The sequence below is a fragment of the Pan troglodytes genome, chromosome 2 (assembly GCF_028858775.2).
Source record: "Pan troglodytes isolate AG18354 chromosome 2, NHGRI_mPanTro3-v2.0_pri, whole genome shotgun sequence".
Taxonomy (NCBI): domain Eukaryota; kingdom Metazoa; phylum Chordata; class Mammalia; order Primates; family Hominidae; genus Pan; species Pan troglodytes.
The window spans coordinates 19,554,629-19,575,060 of NC_086015.1; the positions used below are offsets into that span (position 1 = coordinate 19,554,629).

Here is a 20,432-nt window from a genome sequence, read left to right on the forward strand (position 1 = left end):
GACAATACAATTTAGGCTGAGGTGGTCTCAGATGGAGATGAGGAACTTGTTGGGAACTGGAGCAAAGATGACTCTTGTTATGTTTTAGCAAAGAGAGTGGCAACATTTTGCCCCTGCCCTAGAGATTTGTGGAACTTTGAATTTGAGAGAAATGATTTAGGGTACCCGGCAGAAGAAATTTCTAAGCAGCAAAGCATCCAAGAGGTTACTTGGGTGCTGTTAAAGTCATTCACTTTTATAAGGGAAGAACAGCATAAAAGTTTGGTAAGTGTGCAGCCTGACTGTGCGATAGAAAAGAAAAACCCATTTTCTGGGGAGAAATTCAAGTCGGCTACAGAAATTTGCATAAGTAGCAAGGAGACTAATGTTAATCCCCAAAACCATGGGGAAAATGTCTCCAGGCAATGTCAGAGAACTCTGCAGCAGCCCCTCCCATCACATACCTGAAGGGCCAAGGAGGAAAAAGTAGTTTCATGGACCGGGTCCAGGATCCCCGTGCTGCGTGCAGCCTACGGACTTGGTGTCCTGTGTCCCAGCGGCTCCAGCCATGGCTGAAAGGGGCCAACATACAGCTCGGGCTGTGGCTTCAGAGGGTGGAAGCCTCAAGCCTTGGCAGCTTTCACATGGTGTTCAGCCTGTGGGTACACAGAAGTCACAAGAACTGAGGTTTGGGAACCTCTGCCTAGATTTCAGAATATTCATGGAAACGCCTGGATGCCTGGGCAAAAGTTTGCTACAGGGGCAGGGCCCTCATGGAGAACCTCTGCTAGGGCAGTGCAGAAGGGAAATGTGGGGTCAGAGCCCCCACACAGAGTCCGTACTGGGGCACCACCTGGTGGAGCTGTGAGAAGTGGGCCACTGTCTTCCAGACCCCAGAACAGCAGATCCACTGACAGCTTGAATCATGTACCTGGAAAAGCTGCAGACACTCAATGCCAGCCCACGAAAACAGCGAGGAGGGAGGCTGTACCCTGCAAAGCCACAGGGGCAGAGCTGCCCAAGACCATGGGAACCCACCTCTCGCATCAGCGTGACCTGGGTGTGAAACCTGGAGTCAAAGGAGATCATTTTGGAACTTTAAAATTTGATGGCCCCCTGGATTTAGGACTTGCATAGGCCCTGTAGCCCCTTTGTTTTGGCCAATTTCTCCCATTTGGAATGGCTGTATTTACCCAATGCCTCTACCCCCAGTGTATCTAGGAAGTAACTAGCTTGCTTTTGATAGGCTGAAGGGACTTACTTGACTTGTCTCAGATAAGACTTTGGACTGTGGACTTTTGGGTTAATGCTGAAATGAGTTAAGATTTTGGGGGACTCTTGGAAGGCATGATTGGTTTTGAAATGTGAGGACACTGAGATTTGGAGGGGCCAGGGACAGAATGATATGGTTTGGCTGTGTCCCCCCGACAAATCTCAACTAGAATTGTATCTCCCAGAATTCCCACGTGTTTTGGAAGGGACCCCAAGGGGAGATAATTTAATCATGGGGGCTGGTCTTTCCTGTGCTATTCTCATGATAGTAAGTCTCAGGAGATCTGATGGCTTTATCAGGGGTTTCTGTTTTTGCTTCTTCCTCATTTTCTCTTGCCACCACCATGTAAGAAGTGCCTTTTGCCTCCCAGCGTGATTTTGAGGCCTCCCTGGCCATGTGGAACTGTAAGTCCAATTAAACCTCTTTTTCTTCCCAGTCTCCAGTATGTCTTTACTAGCAGCATGAAAATGGACTAATACAGGTATCTATTGTAGTCTTCACAGTCTGAGATAGTTTGTACCTATACTTCTTGGGAAGGCTTTCCAGGCATTTGAAGGAACTTGGGTGTTGTGATCCAAGTTTTTGGCTGCTGCAGCCATACCTGCATTAGGGGGCACCCCAGGCCCAGTAATGCTGTGTAATACCCCAAGACCTTGGCAGTCTTGGATAAGATCCAGAAGAATTCTCTGAATTGCCAGGCCTAGACTCTTGTTCTCTTACCTTACTTTCTCCCAAACAAATGTAATGTTTCTGTGCTGTGCTGCCTGGAGCTGGGGGAGGGATGACACAAGCATACCTATGTCCATCACCACTGGGACTGCACTGGGTCAGACCTGAAGCCAGCACAGCACTGGGTCTTGCTCAAGGCCCACGGTAACCACTACCTGGCTACTGTGTATATTCACTCAAGGCTCTAGGGCTCTACAATCAGCTGGACAAAGCCAGCCAGGCTTGTGTCCCTCCCTTTAGGGCAGTGAGGTCCCCTCTGCCTTGACTGGGTCCAGAGATGCCATCCGGGAACAGGATCTGGAGTCAGAAAACTTCGGAATTTACCTGGTTCACTATTTTACTGAGGCTGAGCTGGCACCCAAGTCACAAGACAAAGTCCTTCCCACACTTCCCTCCCATTTCCACAAGAAGAGTCTGTTTGTGGTCACCACCACCCGAGACACACAGCAACTACTGCCTGGCCACTGCCAATGTTCACCCAAGGTTGAAGTCCTCTTCAGTCAGCTTGTGATGAATACTGCTAGGCCTGGGACTCTCCCTCCAGGTCACTGGGCTCCCCTCTGGCCCAGGGCAGGACTAGGAATGCCATCCAAGAGCCAAGGCCTCATACTGGGGACTCCAAGAGCCTGCTTGGTGCTCTATTCACTGTGGCTGAATTGGTACCTAAGCTCCAAGACAAAGACACCTTTACTCTTCCCTCTCCTTTTCTCAAGCAGAAGGAGTCTCCCCCAATAGCCACCACAGCTGGGAATGTGCTGGATCATACCTGAAGCCAGCACATCTGAGTCTCACCCAAGGCCCATGATGAGTACCACCTGGCTACTACTGCTGATTATTCAGGGCCCAAGGGCTCTTTCATCAGCAGGTGATGAATCCTGCCAGGTTTGGATCCTTTCCTTCAAGGCAGTGGTAGGGGTCTAGCCCAGGTCTGGCCCAGGTAGGTCTAGAAATGTCATCAAGGACCTAGGGCCTGGAATGGGGGCCTCAGGACTGCCTGGTGCCCTACCCTACTGTGGCTGAGCTCCAAGACAAAGTCCTCTTTACTCTTCCCTCTCCTTAGGCAGAAGGAACGAGACTCTCCTAGAGCTGCGAGCTGCACTGCCTGGGGCAAGGGAAGGGGTGGTATAAACACTCCCTTGGCCACCCCGGCTGGTATCTCACTGGACTGTGTGCCCCTGAAGTCTACTGGCTCCAAGCCCAGCACAGCATCAAGACTTGCCCAGGAATTGAAGTCTTTGTGGCTTAGACTGTCTTTCAAGTTTACTTAGGACTCCAGAGTACTTTAGCCCTTCTGGCTAGGACTGGTCTAAATGCTCCCTCCATGGACACCAGCTGAGTTCTGCCTCATGATGCTTTCTGCTGTGACACAGCAGCACTAAGTTCCAATGCAAAGTCCCACAGTTACGGCACTCTCCCTCCCCTAAATGCACAGATTCTCTCCATGCCACACAACCACTGCTGGGGCATGGGGGAGGGGTGGCATCAGCAATTCAAGACTGTCTTTCCTACCCTCTTCAGTGCCTCTTTCAGTGATAGGAAGTTAAAAACAGGTACTGTGATTTCTCACCTTATTTTTGCTTCTTATGAAGGTGCTTTATTGTGTGGATAGTTAATTTGGTGTTTCTGCAAGGAGGATGATTGGTGGAGGCTCCTATTCAGCCATCTTGCGCCACCTCCTCCCTCTTTTCTGGTCTGAGATTTTGAAGGTGAAGACTACAGAGGAGCAGCTTTCTCAATATGTTTGCCTTTGTCATTGGTCTCAGTGCTATGAAGGAAGGTGGTTTAGGCAACAAGTAATTGACTAGCATTTCAACTAGCCCTGACTGGGGGTTAATTGCCAATAAGTCACTTGTTATTGCAGGTGACCACAGGCCCCAACTTGGAAATGGTAGTAGGTATTCTTTTTTGATCTTGTCATGTATTTCAACCCTGCAGCCTCAGTAACTCCTAATAGGGAGGTTTTCTTGTCATCTTTTACTCCTCCTGAAGGAGGAAAGTAGATAAATGACGTGCTGATTCTAAAACACCTAGAAGGAAAGTGGTGCATGCCCACCACTGCCATTTAGCATTGTTTTGGAAGTACTTGCCAATGCCACTAAATAGCAACAAAACAGATTAATATCTAGAAACAAATTTAACAAAAATTGTGTAAGATCAATATAATGAAAACTTTAAAATTCCACTGACAACTAGGCCTCAATGACCCTGAAAGAACTGCCCAGCACAGGGTTAGACAATTCCCAGTGATAGCAAATGATTCACCTGCTTGAGCCTTACTGACCTTGGAGAGGTCAAACAACTCGCCTTTCATACACAAGCCAACCAATCCAGAGCTCATAACCCCAACTTCCCTCTTCATGGCCCTCTTTATGGTGCTCTCACATTCTGGGAGATTATCTCCCTACCCAATCACCCCAGGCCCGCATTCAGACAGCTAGGGACAGCCTCTACACCATTCCTGAGCATATCGATGTTGTTCAAATAAACAAATCCTGAACTTGTTTACCCTGCCTCACTTCTTTCTTCCTGCAGTAATCACAATAGGGTTTTAGCCCACTAGTTCTCATTCTCTTTCTACCTGAGACCTCTTCTTGGGAACTCTGAGTAATAACTATTTTTTCAATACCAACAGTCTCCTGATATGTTGGCCTTACCGAATATTTTCCGTTAACACACTCTATTTTAAAATACACTGTAATTAAAATATCAGATTTTTTTGCTACTAAGGTTAATATGGAAAAATCATCAAGTGAAAATAACTGCCGGGCCTGGTGGCTCATGCCTGTAATCCCAGCACTTTGGGAGGCCAAGGCGGGTGGATCACCGAGGTCAGGAGTTCGAGACTGGCCTGACCAACATGGTGAAACCTCGTCTCTACTAAAAATACAAAAATTAGCTGGGTGTGGTTGCGGGCACCTGTAATCTCAGCTACTACGGAGGCTGAGGCAGGAGAATCACTTGAACCCAGGAGGAGGAGGTTGCAGTGAGCTGAGATTGCGCCATTGCACTCCAGCCTGGGCGACAGAGGGAAACTCTGTCTCAAAATAAATAAATAAAATAACCATAAAAATTCTGAAACGCAAGAGTAATGTAGGGTGGTGTGGAGAGGGGATGGATGGAGTGGCTGATGGAGGGTAGGGAGCCAGGGATGGCACTACGAACCATTAAATGGTTTGATGAATGTAGTGGATATAAATCTCAGTCCACAACAGTGGGAAATAAATATTTATTTTCAGTAATTCTATCTAATTTTAATTTTGACCTTCATTTTGCCAGGGTGGAAATAAAACTTCAGTCATTTTAGGGCCTCACGCTCACCAGCCCCCCATCCCCAGCATTGCTCTAAGAACCGCTGGGCTTACTTAATACCCAGGCATCAGGGTGGACCTCTGATCCTTGGTAGTTCATCCATCCACCCTGCATCCTTGTTTAAAATTGTCTGCTATAGCTTTTGTGATATAAACCCTTCCTGGATTACTTCCTTCCCAAAACAAGACGGTGAGGGAGATGGGAATTTAGCTCACCGTGAACACTATGAGTTTGTGACAGGGATGCACCCCAGGCGCGGCAGGAGCATTCAGAGAAAGGAAGGCTTCATGGAAGAGTGGACTGTTGAGCTGGGCCTTGAAGCATATAGCCAATTCCACACGGCAAAAATGGGTGGGTGTGTACAGAGCATCACAGCAGAAACAGCACAAGCAAAGCTGGGGCTGAGGTGAAACCAGGTCTGACTTCTTGAGTCTAACTTGACTGTGCAATGGGGAGGCAATTCCTGGAAATATGGAGGGACGAGGGAAGTGAGCCTTGGGAGTGAACTACATGGCTGTAGATTAGCCACTCCACAGAGCAGGCTCCAGCAACCACTGCATAGAAGGAAAATCATGGATCTTGCCATCTCTGCAGGTATTTCTAGGACCTGAATCAAAATTTAAAGTGGTTCCTTCAAACTTTGAAACAGGAGATCCAGGAGTTTCTATGTGTTCCTTTCATAGCTCCCTAAATGGAAGAGTGACCATACAACCTGGATGTGCCATGGGTTCACTGGCCAGCTAGCCCCTCTTCTAAAAGAGAGGGCCCTGGAAGGGAGGGAAGATTCAAGATAATCTAGCAAAAGCCAGAGGCAATCCTGCCAGTCAGATCAGAATCCAAGGCATACACTTTTATCTCCATCTCTTCCCAGAGTAAAGTTTATAGGATTGTCAATTTCTTCTTTCCACATTATTCCATTTATTCAGATTAGCAGCAGCAAATGCAACCAGAACACCAGATAATTTACACTTCATCTGTATTTTACTCTCTGTAATAGTCAGTAGTCAGTTTTCTTGGGGTTTCTCAGTCATAATTCCCATCTGGAATGTAACTGGTTTCCTACTTTCTTTTTTTTTTTTTTTTTTTTTGAGGCAGAGTCTCACTCTGTCACCCAGGCTGGAGTGCAATGGCTTGGCTCACTGCAAGCTCCGCCTCCTGGGTTCACGCCATTCTCCTGCCTCAGCCTCCCAAGTAGCTGGGACTACAGGCACCCGCCACTACGTCCAGCTAATTTTTTGTATTTTTAGTAGAGACGGGGTTTCACCGTGTTAGTCAGGATAGTCTCGATCTCCTGACCTTGTGATCCGCCCGCCTTAGCCTCCCAAAGTGCTGGGATTACAGGCGTGAGCCACCGCGCCCAGCCTGGTTTCCTACTTTCTTAAAACAGTCATATGATGTTTTACTGTAATCACTTTACATTTGCATTATTTCAGAGTCATGGGCTGCTTCTTCATTGGTATGCACTGCTTCCCCACTGCCTAACTGTCTTGAAAATAAAGGAACAAAAACAATTTGGGATTAAATATAATTTTCTGTTTCATTTTCTTTTTCCTTCAGTGTCCAAAAGTCCTATCATTTTCTTGCAATGGATTTGAGACTTTTTTTCCCTATGGCACATACACTCACTTCACAAAATAAGCTGAGCTACTTCAAAGTAGCATGTATGAAATAACTGTAGAACATCTCCACTGAGCTATTGTTACCCATCATGAGTTCCCATTTAACACGTAGTTAGTGAACTCTTAAAGAGTACTATGGCTATATAGAGAAGTGAAAATACACAACCCCTGATCTCCAGGAAATGTCTAATTTACTTGAAGTAAGACCCAGTCACTTGAGAAAAGGGAAACCACTATGTCTACCTTCACATTCACCACTAAGCAGGGATTCCAAGTGGTGTTCTCTTCTCTAAATTCTCACCTTCCTAAAATGCAGTGGCACTTATTGAGTGCCTTTTATATGCCAGGCATTGGGCTAGGAGCTTCTGGGTGGCTTTCTGAATCCCCAAATAACCCCATGAAATATGAAAGATTTCTGGAAAGACTATTAGTAGAGAAAGTAACCTAAGAAACCATTTCACTTTGGGAGGTTGAAGTGGGAGGACAGCTTGAGCCCAGGAGTTTGAGACCAGCCTCGGCAACAGTGTGAGACCCATCTCCACAAAAAACTTTTAAAATTAGCCAGTTGTGGTGGCATGTACCTGTAGTCCTAGCTACTTGGGAGGGTGAGGTGGGAGAATTATTTGAGCCCAGGAGTTCGAGGCTGCAGTAAGCTATGACTGTGCCACTGTACTCCAGCCTGGGCAACATAAGAATACTCTGTCTCAAAATAATGATAATAATAATAAAACTCATTTCCCATTCATCTCCTCAACCCTGGATTCTGGGTTTTTCTAAATTAAGAAAACTGCCATAATCTTTCGAAGCTCAGTTTTTATGAGGCAATTGGATATTATTAACACATATAATAGGATCACATAAGAAATTCATTATTAAACTAGGGGCTACAAAATATTCTATCAAATATCTATCAACCAATAGATTCATTTTAGAGGGGTATTTTCAATATTTTATCCTTCTAAGGAAAATCTTCTATGAGGAGATTAATTTCAAGATCATTTTTACTAAATAAGCAGTCAATGGATTCTGTCAATTAGTGCCCCTGGACTAATGTGGTCTTTATACACTTAGACTGACCTCTGCTGGACAGTCTAATAACCTGTCAGCATTTTTTTTTCTCTGAGAGAGTATGATTAGGAAAGGGGCATTTTCCCCAAATTTTATCTAGTATTTAGTAACAGATTTACACAGTTCAATTTACAAATATTAATCAAGCCCTCTACACCACCTAATGGCAAAATCTTATATTGCATTTGGCTGCCAGAGGTGTGTCCAGAGGCAGAGTGGGAGGAGACTGATGAAGTTACATGAACTATCCAGTCTGAATGCTCCTTTTCATAGTCTCTTCCTCCTGTGCAGGACATAAGAATACCTGAGAAATGAGGCTGCTTCCACGAGCCTGTCAGGGGCCAAGTCACAGTATCTTCTGGGTTCACCCCTAAAAGTGAAGTCTACCACTTCATGGTGGTCACTTGTGCCTAAACTAGCCAGTGTAGACAAGTCTGATATGGGTGGTGCAAACAAGCTGAATTTTGATATAAAGTCCTATGCTTCAATTTATGTAAAACTGCAGATAAAAAACACTAATGACCCTGAAAATAAGTGATGCTTTTCCATTTCAAATATTCTTTTAAAATAATGCCTGCTTCTGATAATAAAAATTACATAATTATTTTTAAAATTCTATAAAGGAAAAAATTAAATAAAAATTGCCTACAATTCCATCTACCAAGTTGTATTACAATTTTAGTTTATTTTGTGCCCATCTCTGTTCTGTAAGCAAGCAGGTATGCATGAGTATGGGTATTTCCTTACTTCACTCCATTTCATTTTGTAGCTTGCCCTTTTCACACGTTGTATTGTGATTATTTTTCAATTAATAAATAATATAATTTTTATTTTATGATAGACCATCACTTATGTAACCAATGTCCTACTATTAAACATTGGAATTGTTCCTAAATAAAACTATGCTACATGGCCTTTTATATAAATATTTGACCAAATATTTTATTATTTCTTCAGGATATATTCCCAAATAAGCTCAATGGGGCCTGGCACAGTGGCTCATGCCTATACTCCCAGCACTCTGGGAGGCAGAGGCAAGAGGATAGCGTGAGCCCACGAGTTTGAGACCAAGCTAGGCAACATAGTGAGACCCTGTCTCTACAAAAATAAAAGAGTAGCCAGGCATGGTGGTATGCGCTTGTAGTCCTAGCAACTTGGGAGACTGAGATGGAGAGATCACTTGAGTCCAAGGATGTCAAAGATGCAGTGAGCCGTGATCATGTCATTGCACTCTAGCCTGAGCAACAGAGCAAGACCCTGTCTTGAAAAAAAAAAAAAAAAAAGCTCACGGGGTCAAAACTTACGCGGTATGAACATTTTTAAGACTCCAAATACAAGCAATGCTAGAATTACTCTACAGAAATGTACCAACTTCAACTTCCACCAGCAGCATAGGAGTCTCCATTTTCACTTCCACTTCACCAAAATTCAGATTAATTTAGAAAGTTCTTTGCCAAGTGGATAGGCCAGGAAAAAAAAAAGGGATTTTCAGTATAACTTACATATTCATATTCATGCTTTTACTGAGCATTTATATTTTTTCTGTGAATTGTACATTCACGCCCTTTGCCCATTTTTCTACTGGCACCTTAATATTTTTCTTATATATAAGAGTTCTTTATATTTTTATTTTATTTTATTTTTTATTTTTGAAAGGGAGTCACACTAAGTCTGTTGCCCAGGCTCAAGAACAGTGGCGGGATCTCGGCTCATTGCAACCTCTGCCTCCCAGGTTCAAGCGATTCTCGAGCCTCAGCTTCCTGAGTAACTGGGATTACAGGAGTGTGCCACCATGCCCAGCTAACTTTTTTATTTTTAGTAGAGACAGGGTTTCACCATGTTGGCCAGGCTAGTCTTGAACTCCTGATCTCAAGTGATCCACCCGCCTCAGCCTCCCAAAGTGCTGGGATTACAGGTGTGAGCCACTGTCCCCAGTCTGAGTTCTTTATAGATTAAGGTTAACCCTGTTGGTCTAAATGTGGTATGCTTGAACTTAGGTCGCTAGTCCAAATATATCCTGAAATTATTAGTTTGGGTGTGATGTGACTTTGCCTTTGGCTCAGTAAATTCCTTCCAGGAAAAAAAAAAAAAAAAAAAAAAACCTCATAAAATATAGGACCAGCCCCATTAAATACTGGTGACACTTAGGTACTGAGTGGTCAAAAAATAAAATAGGAAGCAGAAAGAGCCTATGTATCTCAACTAACTGAACATGTCTCTACATTAGATAATTCTTACAGCTTTTTTCTTCAATTTTTAAAAGACAGGTAACTGCCTTAGTCTGTTTAGTGTTGCTATAAAGGAATATTTACTAAAGCTAAGCAACTTGTTTCAAAAAGAGGTTTATTTAGCTCACAATTCTGATAGCTGGAAGGTTCAAGACTGGGCATCTGATGAGGGCTCAGGCTGCCTCCACTCATGGGGGGAGCCAGTGTGTGCAGAGTCCACACGGGGAAAGAGAAAGCAGGAGAGAGGCAGGGAAGGTGCTAGGTTCCCTGCGGGGTGCTAGGTTCCCTTTTTGTTTTTGTTTTTGTTTTGAGACAGAGTTTCGCTCTTGTTGCCCAGGCTGGAGTGCAGTGGTGCAATCTCGGCTCACCGCAACCTCCACCTCTTGGGTTCAAGCGATTCTCCTGCCCCAGCCTCCTGAGTAGCTGGGACTACAGGCATGTATCACCATGCCCAGCTAATTCTGTATTTTCAGTAGAGATGGGGTTTCTCCATGTTGGTCAGGCTGGTCTCGAACTCCCGACTTCAGGTGATCTGCCCACCTCAACCTCCCAAAATTCTGGTATTACAGGCATGAGTCACTGTGCCTGGCCACTAGGTTCCTTTTAACAACCAGCTCTAGTGGTAACTAATAGAGGGAGAGCTCATTACCCTGAGAACTCACCAAACCTTTCATGAGGGATCCATCCCCATGACCCAAACACCTCCCATTAGGCCCTACCTCCACCACTGGGGATCAAATTTCTACATGAGGTTTTGGGGAACAAACATCCAAGCTATAGCAGTAAAATAATATTGATATGTAAATCAACATTTAAGCAGTTACAATGCTATTATGTAATAAAAGCTCTCCATTCATCTGTAAGTAGTTTTGTGGCAGAATAACTTTTTCTGTTACTTTTTCTAACTTTTTCTGTTTTTAATCAATTCCTTTACCGTAAAATGTCATTTTAAATGTTTATTTTATTTTGCACAATTTTAACAGTAGAGTAATTTTGCTGTGGAAAATAAAATTTCATCTTGCAAGAAAGAGAAAACTCAAGACCACCAACTGGCGTCTTTATTTACATATTAGAGCGGGTCAGCCAATGAAAATCCTAGAAAAAGAAGACAACAAACATTCAGTCAAAAGAAATGATTGTCTCAAATTATATCCTCATTGTTTCACTTGTTCTAAAACCTAAAAGTCCTACACAATGGTGGCAAAATGAGGTTTGTCTTTGTTCTGGTGCTTTTCCCAAAAAGGACCTAAAAACCTATTAGTGAATCTTCCTGCTGTGTCCTATAAAACAACCTAAAATGGCATTCTGGGTCCTCTTCCATTCACAGTAATCAGAGCACAAAAACTATAGTCTAAAAGAACCAGAAGTACACTCAGAAGGAGAAGGGAGATGAAGGAGGCCCACAGAGGGCTGAGCTCCCAGGTCTGAGAACATGAGTAGGAAGAACTGTGCACGGAAGTCTTTTCCAGAACTAACACCATCCTACACATATGGCCTGGACACAGGCACAGATATAGGCATTCCCATATTGAGGCAGGAAGTGGCCAGCCTACACTGAGAATCAATGATAAATGGCAGATGGACAGACAGACAAAAATCAACAGTTTGGAAAGTATAATGTATGTAAATTCCACTGGAATGAAAATAAATAATTTCAAAGTGATAAATGTAAGAAATATAAAAATAATCCTCATAGAATTGTAAAAGAGGAAGACGAGAACTCATATTTCTCCAGCAATATCCAGCAATATCCAAACAAAATTCATAGAGAAACTGTAGAACAGATCATTGGAAGCAAATCAATAGCGTGAACTCACTAGCAGAGATGACAGAATTTGTTAGGGCTTTTCTGTGATTAACATAGGTCTCAAGATGATGATGATGATTATTATTATTTTGAGAGACAGTCTCACTGTCACCCAGATTGGAGTGCAGTGGCACAATCTTAGCTCACTGCAACCTCCACCTCCTAGGTTCAAGTGATTCTTGTGCCTCCACCTCCTGAGTAGCAGGGATTACTGACATGCACCACCATGCCCAGTTAATTTTTGTATTTTTAGTAGAGACAGGTTTCACCATGTTGGCCAGGCAGGTCTCAAACTCTCAGCCTCAAGTGATCCGCCCACCTTGGCATCCCAAAGGGCTGGGATTACTGTGCCCAGCCATCAAGATTATATGTATTCATTAAGCTTCTTACAGTGGCTTTAGTTTCCCCAGTGCTCTGATGGCCTGATGCCTGGAGGAGGGTGTTTTTGGTTACCAAACTAACATCCCAGTCACTGGAAAGTATAAACCTAGTTATAAATCCATAAAGTGGCATGAGATGAAAAAGCCTGTCTATTGAGTGTCTCACTAGCATAAATCATTTTAAATAGAACTTAAAAAAAGAAAAGGCAATCCACAAACCCACAGGAGTACAGATAGATTCTGAAAGTGGCAGACCCTCCCTTAAAACAGTCTGCCTGCTTGCTCCACAGAAATCCCTGCTAATGCCCCCTGCCCTTCAGCTTACTAGGCTAGTTTTTCTGCATTCATCTTCCTCATCACTAGGTTTCTTGAGTATCTCCTCTCTCTGCTAGGAAGTAAATGCCAAAGTCATTGAAATCTGTTTTTACACAAATAGAATTTCAATAGAATTCTATATATTTTAGTGTCTAAATTAGTTAATTTATATTTCATTGATTATCCAGGTATCTGTTCACCCATTCATCCACCGCTTTGTTCACAAAAGAAAGAGATTCCATATGTATAAGAACCAAGACAGAAAGTACTTGAAAAAAATATCTGCTCTGAAAAGAGTGGCTGATACGCAAACTGTTCGCACGGAAGACAGGTTATATGAGGCGGCAAGTGGCAGAACCAGGATGGCAGTAGAAAATTAAGTATGAAATGCAACTTACTCTGGGATAGGAGAGGCTCATGCTATGAACTTTGTCATTTACTTTACTGCTGTAATCAACACTGTAGTTTCACCCTGGAGGTCAAAGTAACTAATTTTGAATGTACCTGCACAAATCCTCGTATTACAGTTGCATCTCCCTCTTCCTCAGACTTGCCATGCTTCCTCTTTCCTCTTGCTACAGAGCCTGTTGCACATCTCTTCCCTCTCCCCTTTGCCGAGTTAGTCTCTGCTTATCCTTCTGATCTCCGTTTAAGAATCACCTCCTCTGAGAAGCCTTCCCTGTAACCCCAACATAAATCTGATTCCTTTGTGGTACGTTTGCTCAGAACTGGGTTCCTTTCCTTCCAAGTAATTGCTTCACTCTGTCATAGTGTGTTCAGTTGTGAGGTTACCAGACTGTCCCTCTCCCCTACCAGACTACAAAAGCTCCATGAAGGTGAGGACTGAGCCTGGTTTGGCTCACCATGCTATTCGTAGCACCTAACACATATCTCAATATTCACTGAACAAGTACATGAAACTGCCAAACTCAGAAATGGTTTAGAAAGACCTCTGTGGATGATAGAGGGTGTTCTGTTTGGTAGATACTTTTTGGAGGGGGATAGGGGAACAGATGCATTTCTTGCTTTCTGCTTAGCAACTGTATTTACCTGGGCCTTCCGTGTGGCTTGTGGCTCAATCATGACGTTGATAAGAGAAGGTTTAGTTGTGTCTGCTAGGCTCTGCCTCAGGGATTTTTGGAGTTCTTCTGGTGTTTGTACAAAATACCCTTTGCCTCCAAATGCAGTCATGACTTGCTCATAATGTGAATTTGGCAGCAAACACATTGGAGGGACCCTGAAAAACAAGGTCATGAGTCAATGAAATTTAAATCTTAAACCTTGTAGAAAAAAAGTCATTCTCTGAAATACTTCATTAAAAAAATTTCAGCTGAACTCAAAGGCATACTTTTATCTTCAACACTTAAGCTGAGATGCCACTACACTGAGTTTTTCCTATATTTATAATTGTCTATATAGCAATGTCCAGTAGAACTTTCTGTGATGATAGAAATGTTTTAAACCTGTGCCATCCAAGACAGTAGCCACTATCTACCTGTTGCTGTGAGCACTTGAAATGTGACTAAACTGAGGAACTAAATTTTTAATTTCATTTAATTTGAAGTAATTTAAATCTAATTTGCAACAGTTGCAGCATGCCTAGTGGCTACTATACTAGACAGCACAGGCTACATTATCAACTATTATGAATCCAGAAAAAAAACATGAAAAAAAAAGATTACTGCAAAACAACAAATAATAAGAAAACAACAAATAAAGTTAGTGAGGCATAAATAGACACACCCATACCCTGTTCCACCCCAAGGCTGGCTCACAAATTCACATCTGTCTCACATTCTATGGCCAGCTGCAATACTGTCTTAATCTGGCTCTGCCATCAGATGATCAAGATTTAGCTAAGTGGTGAAAGGAAGGTAGACCTCTGGAACACAAATAATACGTAAACATCCACATTTCCACATGGTGTAACAGGAATCAGTAGTCCTACTATTGCTCCCAGTCCTGGGAGCATTTTGCAATAAGCCTTTTCATTAACAAGGCTCAGACATCACACTCATTTATCTGAGTCTTCAGTGGCTCCCTGATTATTAACTATTTATTGAAGCACCTAATCATGGATATTTGTGCAAAGAGGAACTAAGACAGGATTCCTTCTCTTTAGAAGGGCTGACAATCAAAACGGACAATACTCATACCATGTAGGCACATTACTGCCAATATAGAAGACTTTTTAAAAAGAGATTAAAACGGGTAAGAGAAAGTAAACAGACATTGGTCTTGGTTACTTACACTGCAGTAGCATCTTGAAATTTTAACATTTCTTTCCAAGTATCTGTATCAAAACCTTGGTAAATTCCATTGTTATTCACTACCAAGAGTATGATTGGCAAGTTGTACCTAAAGTGAGAGTAAAATATGAAGGAAATCATTCTTCATTTTAAAGTAATTTCTTTTCTTTGGGTTGAAACTTTAACTTAAAAATGAATAGTTTTCTATAACCTTTTTGTATTATTAGAGGAAGACTAAAAATCAAGCATTTATTATCCTAAGAAAGAATATCAAATAATTAACAGAAACATCATGGAAAGGCAGAAAGAATGCAAGATTAAGAGTTGTTAGTCCTGGCTGGGCACGATGGCTCATGCCTGTAATCCCAGCACTTTGGGAGGCTGAGGTGGGCGGATCACAAGGTCAGGAGTTCAAGACGAGCCTGGCCAATATGGTGAAACCCCGTCTCTACTAAAAATACAAAAATTAGCTGTGCATGGTGGCATGTGCCTGTAGTCCCAGCTACTCGGGAGGCTGAGGCAGAAGAATCGCTTGAACCCGGGAGGCGGAGGTTGCAGTGAGTAGAGATCACACCACTGCACTCCAGCCTGGGTAACAGAGCAAGACTCCATCTCAGAAAAAAAAAAAAAAGTTGATAGTCCTTTAGCTATTAGCTATGAACCTCAGACAAATCACTGAGCTTTTCTGAATCTGGGTTTTCATAAGTCTAGATGGTATACGAAGAACACCTTCCCTATTTAATACTCTCTAAAGTACCACTTCTAGTTGGTTCCTAGGAACAGTGTTTGAAAAGTACCTTTCTATTTACTGAGCTCCCCACAGACACCCAGCTCTTGCTAGATGCTGTGGAAGATACACAAGTAACTAGCACACACAATCTGCACTCAAACTACCACACACATAATCAGAAACACATTACGTGGTGTAGTCAGTACAGAAAAGGAGTATTTAACAGTGTGCTAAACAGTATAGCAAAGACAAAAAAGAAAAGGTTGATTAAATGTTATTGACTGAAAAGAATGTAGGTTTTATTTTCTAACATAATTTCCAAGGGCAAGTGGTAAAAACAAAACTAAACTGCATACTGTTAAATAACAGGACTGTGGTAATTATTTGCTCTCCATGCTCAAAAGGAGTCATTATCCACTAAAAGGCTGACTTCCCCATAAGTCATCTTTTTTGTGTATATCACTTGGTTGTCAATAAAGACACTCTAACAGACACATACAGTCAGACCTCATTATCTGAGTTCTGCATCCGTGGATTTAACCAATTGCGGGTCAAAAATATTTGGGAAAAAAAAATTGGGTCTGTACTCAACATGCACAGACTTTGTTCTTGTCATTATTCCCTAAGCAATACAGCACAACAATTATTTATATAGTATTCATATTGTATTCAGTATTTTAAAGTAATCTAGACATCATTAAAAATATATGGGGGGATATGCATAGGTTATTTGCAAATACTGCACAATTTTATATCAGGGACTTACTTGATCATCCTTGGATTTTGGTATTTGAGGAAGGTCCTGGAACCAATCCCCCACTGATATAGAGGGACAACTATACCTTCCCAAATCTTGAACGTTTTATCTACCAAAGCTTTGCCAACCCCAAAACATGATTCACAAAAGCCCTAATAAGAGCCCTGGCTAAGAATAGAATGGTTTTACTACAGTTTAAATATAGCTGGAAAAATAAAACCCCCATCCTTCTATAGTGAGGATCTACAATTCATGAGTTTCTCCATGAATTCTCATAACTACACACATGATCCAAATGACTCATGTTCACTGAGCATCATCTCAGAATTTAGCTGGGGCCAAGCATGGTGGCTCACACCTGTAATTCTAGCACTTAGAGATGCCAAGGCGGGTGGATTGCTTGAGCTTAGAAATTTGAGACCAGTGTGGCCAATATGGCAAAGCCCTGTCTCTACAAAAAAATACAAAAAATTAGCTGGGCATGGTGGTGCATGCCTGTGATCCCAGCTACTCAGAAGGCTAAGGAGGCAGGATCCCTTGAACTTGGGTGGTTGAGGCTGCGGTGAGCCGCAGTTGCGCCATTCCACTCCAGTCTGGGTGACAAAGCAAGACCCCATCTTGAAAAAAAAAAATTGCTTGGATTATCTCATTTGTTTTTCATAATCATCTTTCTAAGGTAGGAACTATTACTATTCCTACTTTTTTTTTTTCAAGGAATTTCTGCCTAAAGGATACTATTCCTGCTTTAGAAGAGAGGAGACTGAGGCTTGGTTAAGTGACTTTTTTTTTTTTTTGAGACAGAGTCTTGCTCTGTCGCCCAGGCTAGAATGCAGTGGTGCGATCTTGGCTCACTGCAACCTACACCTCCCAGGTTCAAGCGATTCTCCTGCCTTCAGCCTCCCAAATAGCTGGGACTATAGGCATGCACCACCACATCTGGCTATTTTTTGTATTTTTAGTAGAGATGGGGTTTTACCATGCTGGCCAGACTGGTCTCTAACTCCTGACCTCAGGTGATCTGCCCACCTCAGCCACCCAAAGTGTTGGGATTACAGGCATGAGCTACCACGCCCAGCCTTGGTTAAGTGACTTAAAGTCACATGGCTCTGACTTGATAGAACCAGTATTTAAATCCAGGCCATTTGTCCCACAAGCCATGCTGCCTTTTTTTTTTTTTTTTTTTTTGAGATGGAGTCTTGCTCTGTCACCCAGGCTAGAGTGCAGTGGTGCGATTTCAGCTCACTGCAACCTCCACTTCCCAGTTCAAGCAACTCTTCTGCCTCAGCCTCCCGAGTAGCTGGGATTACAGGCGTGCATCACTGCGTCTGGCTAATTTTTTTTTTTTTTTGTATATTTAGTAGAGATGGGATTTCACCATTTTGGCCAGGCTGGTCTTGAACTCCTGACCTAAAGTGATCTGCCTGCCTTGGCCTCCCAAAGGGCTGGGATTACAGGTGTGAGCCACCATGACTGGCAGAAGTCATGCTCTTAACCACCACACTTGCTATTTCCCACAGGAAACAAGCTTCTTTCAGTCCCCAACATTTTTTTCTCAGTGACCTCAAAACCACTCCCCACAGTTTTACAGGTTTTTACCATACAGTGAGGAGGCCAAAAAGATACGGTTCTGGAAGAGAAAGACCGTGGGTTACTGCCACTAGCATCCTCAGGACAGAACACAGTGCTATGCACAGGGCACCTGGTGAACGCTTCGTAAGTATTTGTCAGGTGACTGGGTCTTGTGTGTCATTTTTCATATTCTAGAGAATCAAATGCTCTGATTCAGGATGATGTTTTACCTGCAGATGGTTTCTACCTCCATGCCAGAAAACCCAAATGCACTGTCTCCTTCCACACAGATGATCCATTGCCCAGGGCTTCTATCTTTAGCCACCACGGCAGCTGCAATAGCAAATCCTAAACCAACTCCCATTGTTCCGAAAGTACCAGCATCAAGCCTGTTGGAGAACAAAGTTAAAATGAAACCCTCTGGGGCATGTCATAGAGGATGGGATCGGCACAAACCTTCTAGTCATATTTACATGGTTGATGGAAAAATGAAGAACCATAAAAACATTCTCTTTCTTCAATATAAAATCTTTAGACTGCTAGGAACTAATTTGTCAAGGATAGAAAAAAGCCACCCATGTTTGCTTGGAAGACTATAAACATATTCCTAGAACACTAAGTAAACAATTATCATGATACCAAGAACACATCAAGCATAAAAACTCTACAAAACCTCACCTAAGGATACTTTTATGAAATATGTCCTTACATACTAAACATGTATTAATTCTCAAACGTCTTCTTAATCTGCACTACTACAGTTTCATATTAAACACATTATAATGAATTACGACTTCTTTCTTCTTTAGAAGTCTTACCTGTGACGAGGAAGGTAGTTCTGAAGCACAGTCCGTCCAATGTCCATAGTATTTGCTCCTTCACTTACCACGAAACAGTCTCTAGGTAGTTGTTCTTGAATATGGTAGAATACTGTGTAATAATTCATAGGCAGGGATTTTTTAGAAGCTAGTTCCTGAAAAGTAGATGGGAATATAATCAAATTAAATTGGGATACAATGAAAATAACCAATGTTAATAAGATACTATCAAACTTATTTGGAAATACGCAACAACTACAAGCTACAAGGTTTCCAAATGGCTATAAAATGGCCACTCTGAGAAGTTGGCTGACCTGTGAACAGCCCTGGGGGACATGTGTCCCACAGTCCCAGTTGGGAACACAATTAAATAAGCTCGGGAATATCCCGCCTCTTGGAGATCTGCAATGCACAGGAGTGTATTAAAGACACTGAGAAGTCCTACAGTAAAGACAGCTGGGAAGCACTGGGTTACATAAAACTAAACGTTCTTATTTGAGCACTCTTAGGAAAACGGTGCCTTAGAAAAAGTGAAATTTATTCCAGAATATTTTCATCTGAACTATGACCCTAAACTTAAAATGTCACAATTTTAGAATACAATCTGAAAATCTAGTTTTTCCCCCAACACACTTAAGAGTAAAGGAGCTATCTTACCCCCACTATTCTAAAGAGTCCCTGAATGGAGAGAAAAACAGCAAGGTAAACGCCTTTGTCTAGCCACATGCCTTTCAGGGCTGAGAAAAAGCCATAGAGAGCTTTAGCAGCAACAGTCCCATCTGGCTCCAGGACTGCCTCTTCACCTATGCTACTTTGTTCTGCTGGAGATTATACACAAGGTAAAGAGGGACCCTCCTATACTCCTGCACTAAAGAAGAGAGGCAAGTCCCTTCTATCTTAAACCAACATCGTTCCTATGCGAAAGAAAAGATTAGTCATGATATGACTCAGGAAATAAAATTGAGACTGGTGGCCAGGCATGGTAGCTCACGCCTGTAATCCCAGCACTTTGGGAGGCCAAGGCGGGCGGATCACGAGGTTAGGAGTTCGAGACCATCCTGGCCAACATGGTGAAATCCTGTCTCTACTAAAAAAAATACAAAAACTGGCTGGGTGCGGTGGCTCACGCCTGTAATCCCAGCACTTTGGGAGGCCGAGGTGGGCAGATCACCTGAGGTCGGGAGTTCGAGACCAGCCTGACCAACATGGAGAAGCTCTGTCTCTATTAAAAATACAAAATTAGTCAGTCATGGTGGCACATGCCTGTAATCCAGCTACTCAGGATGCTGAGGCAGGAGAATTGCATGAACCCAGGAGGCGGAGGTTGCGGTGAGCCAAGCTCATGTCATTGCACTCCAGCCTGGGCAACAAAAGCAAGACTCCATCTCAAAAAAGAAAAAAAAAAAAAAGTAGCCAGGCATGGTGCCGGGTACCTGTAATCCCAGCTACTCGGGAGGCTGAGGCAGGAGAATTGCTTGAAACTGGAAGGCAGAGGTTGCAGTGAGCTGAGATCGCGCCACTGCACTCCAGCCTGGGCAACAAGAGTGAAACTCCATCTCAAAAAAAAAAAAAAAAAAAATTGAGGCTCCAGATAGAAACAGT

At 42.8% G+C, this 20,432-nt stretch overlaps 2 protein-coding genes across 7 annotated transcripts in view; both read right to left on the reverse strand.

The window, feature by feature from the left end:
• The window catches only part of COLQ (collagen like tail subunit of asymmetric acetylcholinesterase), a 100,226-nt gene extending 99,649 nt beyond the window's left edge, over window positions 1-577 (reverse strand). Inside the window, exon 1 of the mRNA XM_063805506.1 lies at window positions 444-577. The gene's annotated coding sequence lies outside the window, so the exon portion shown is untranslated. The remainder of the gene's footprint in view (window positions 1-443) is intronic.
• The window catches only part of HACL1 (2-hydroxyacyl-CoA lyase 1), a 51,308-nt gene continuing 31,379 nt past the window's right edge, over window positions 504-20,432 (reverse strand). For 2 of the 6 annotated variants that reach the window (XM_063805284.1, XM_063805283.1), the window contains 5 exons: window positions 18,831-18,985; window positions 18,243-18,401; window positions 14,958-15,065; window positions 13,758-13,944; window positions 504-635 (listed from right to left, as the gene is read on the reverse strand). In XM_063805284.1, coding sequence (XP_063661354.1) covers window positions 603-635; window positions 13,758-13,944; window positions 14,958-15,065; window positions 18,243-18,401; window positions 18,831-18,985 — 642 coding nt within the window. In that variant the 3' untranslated portion in view covers window positions 504-602. 6 annotated transcript variants of the gene reach the window in all.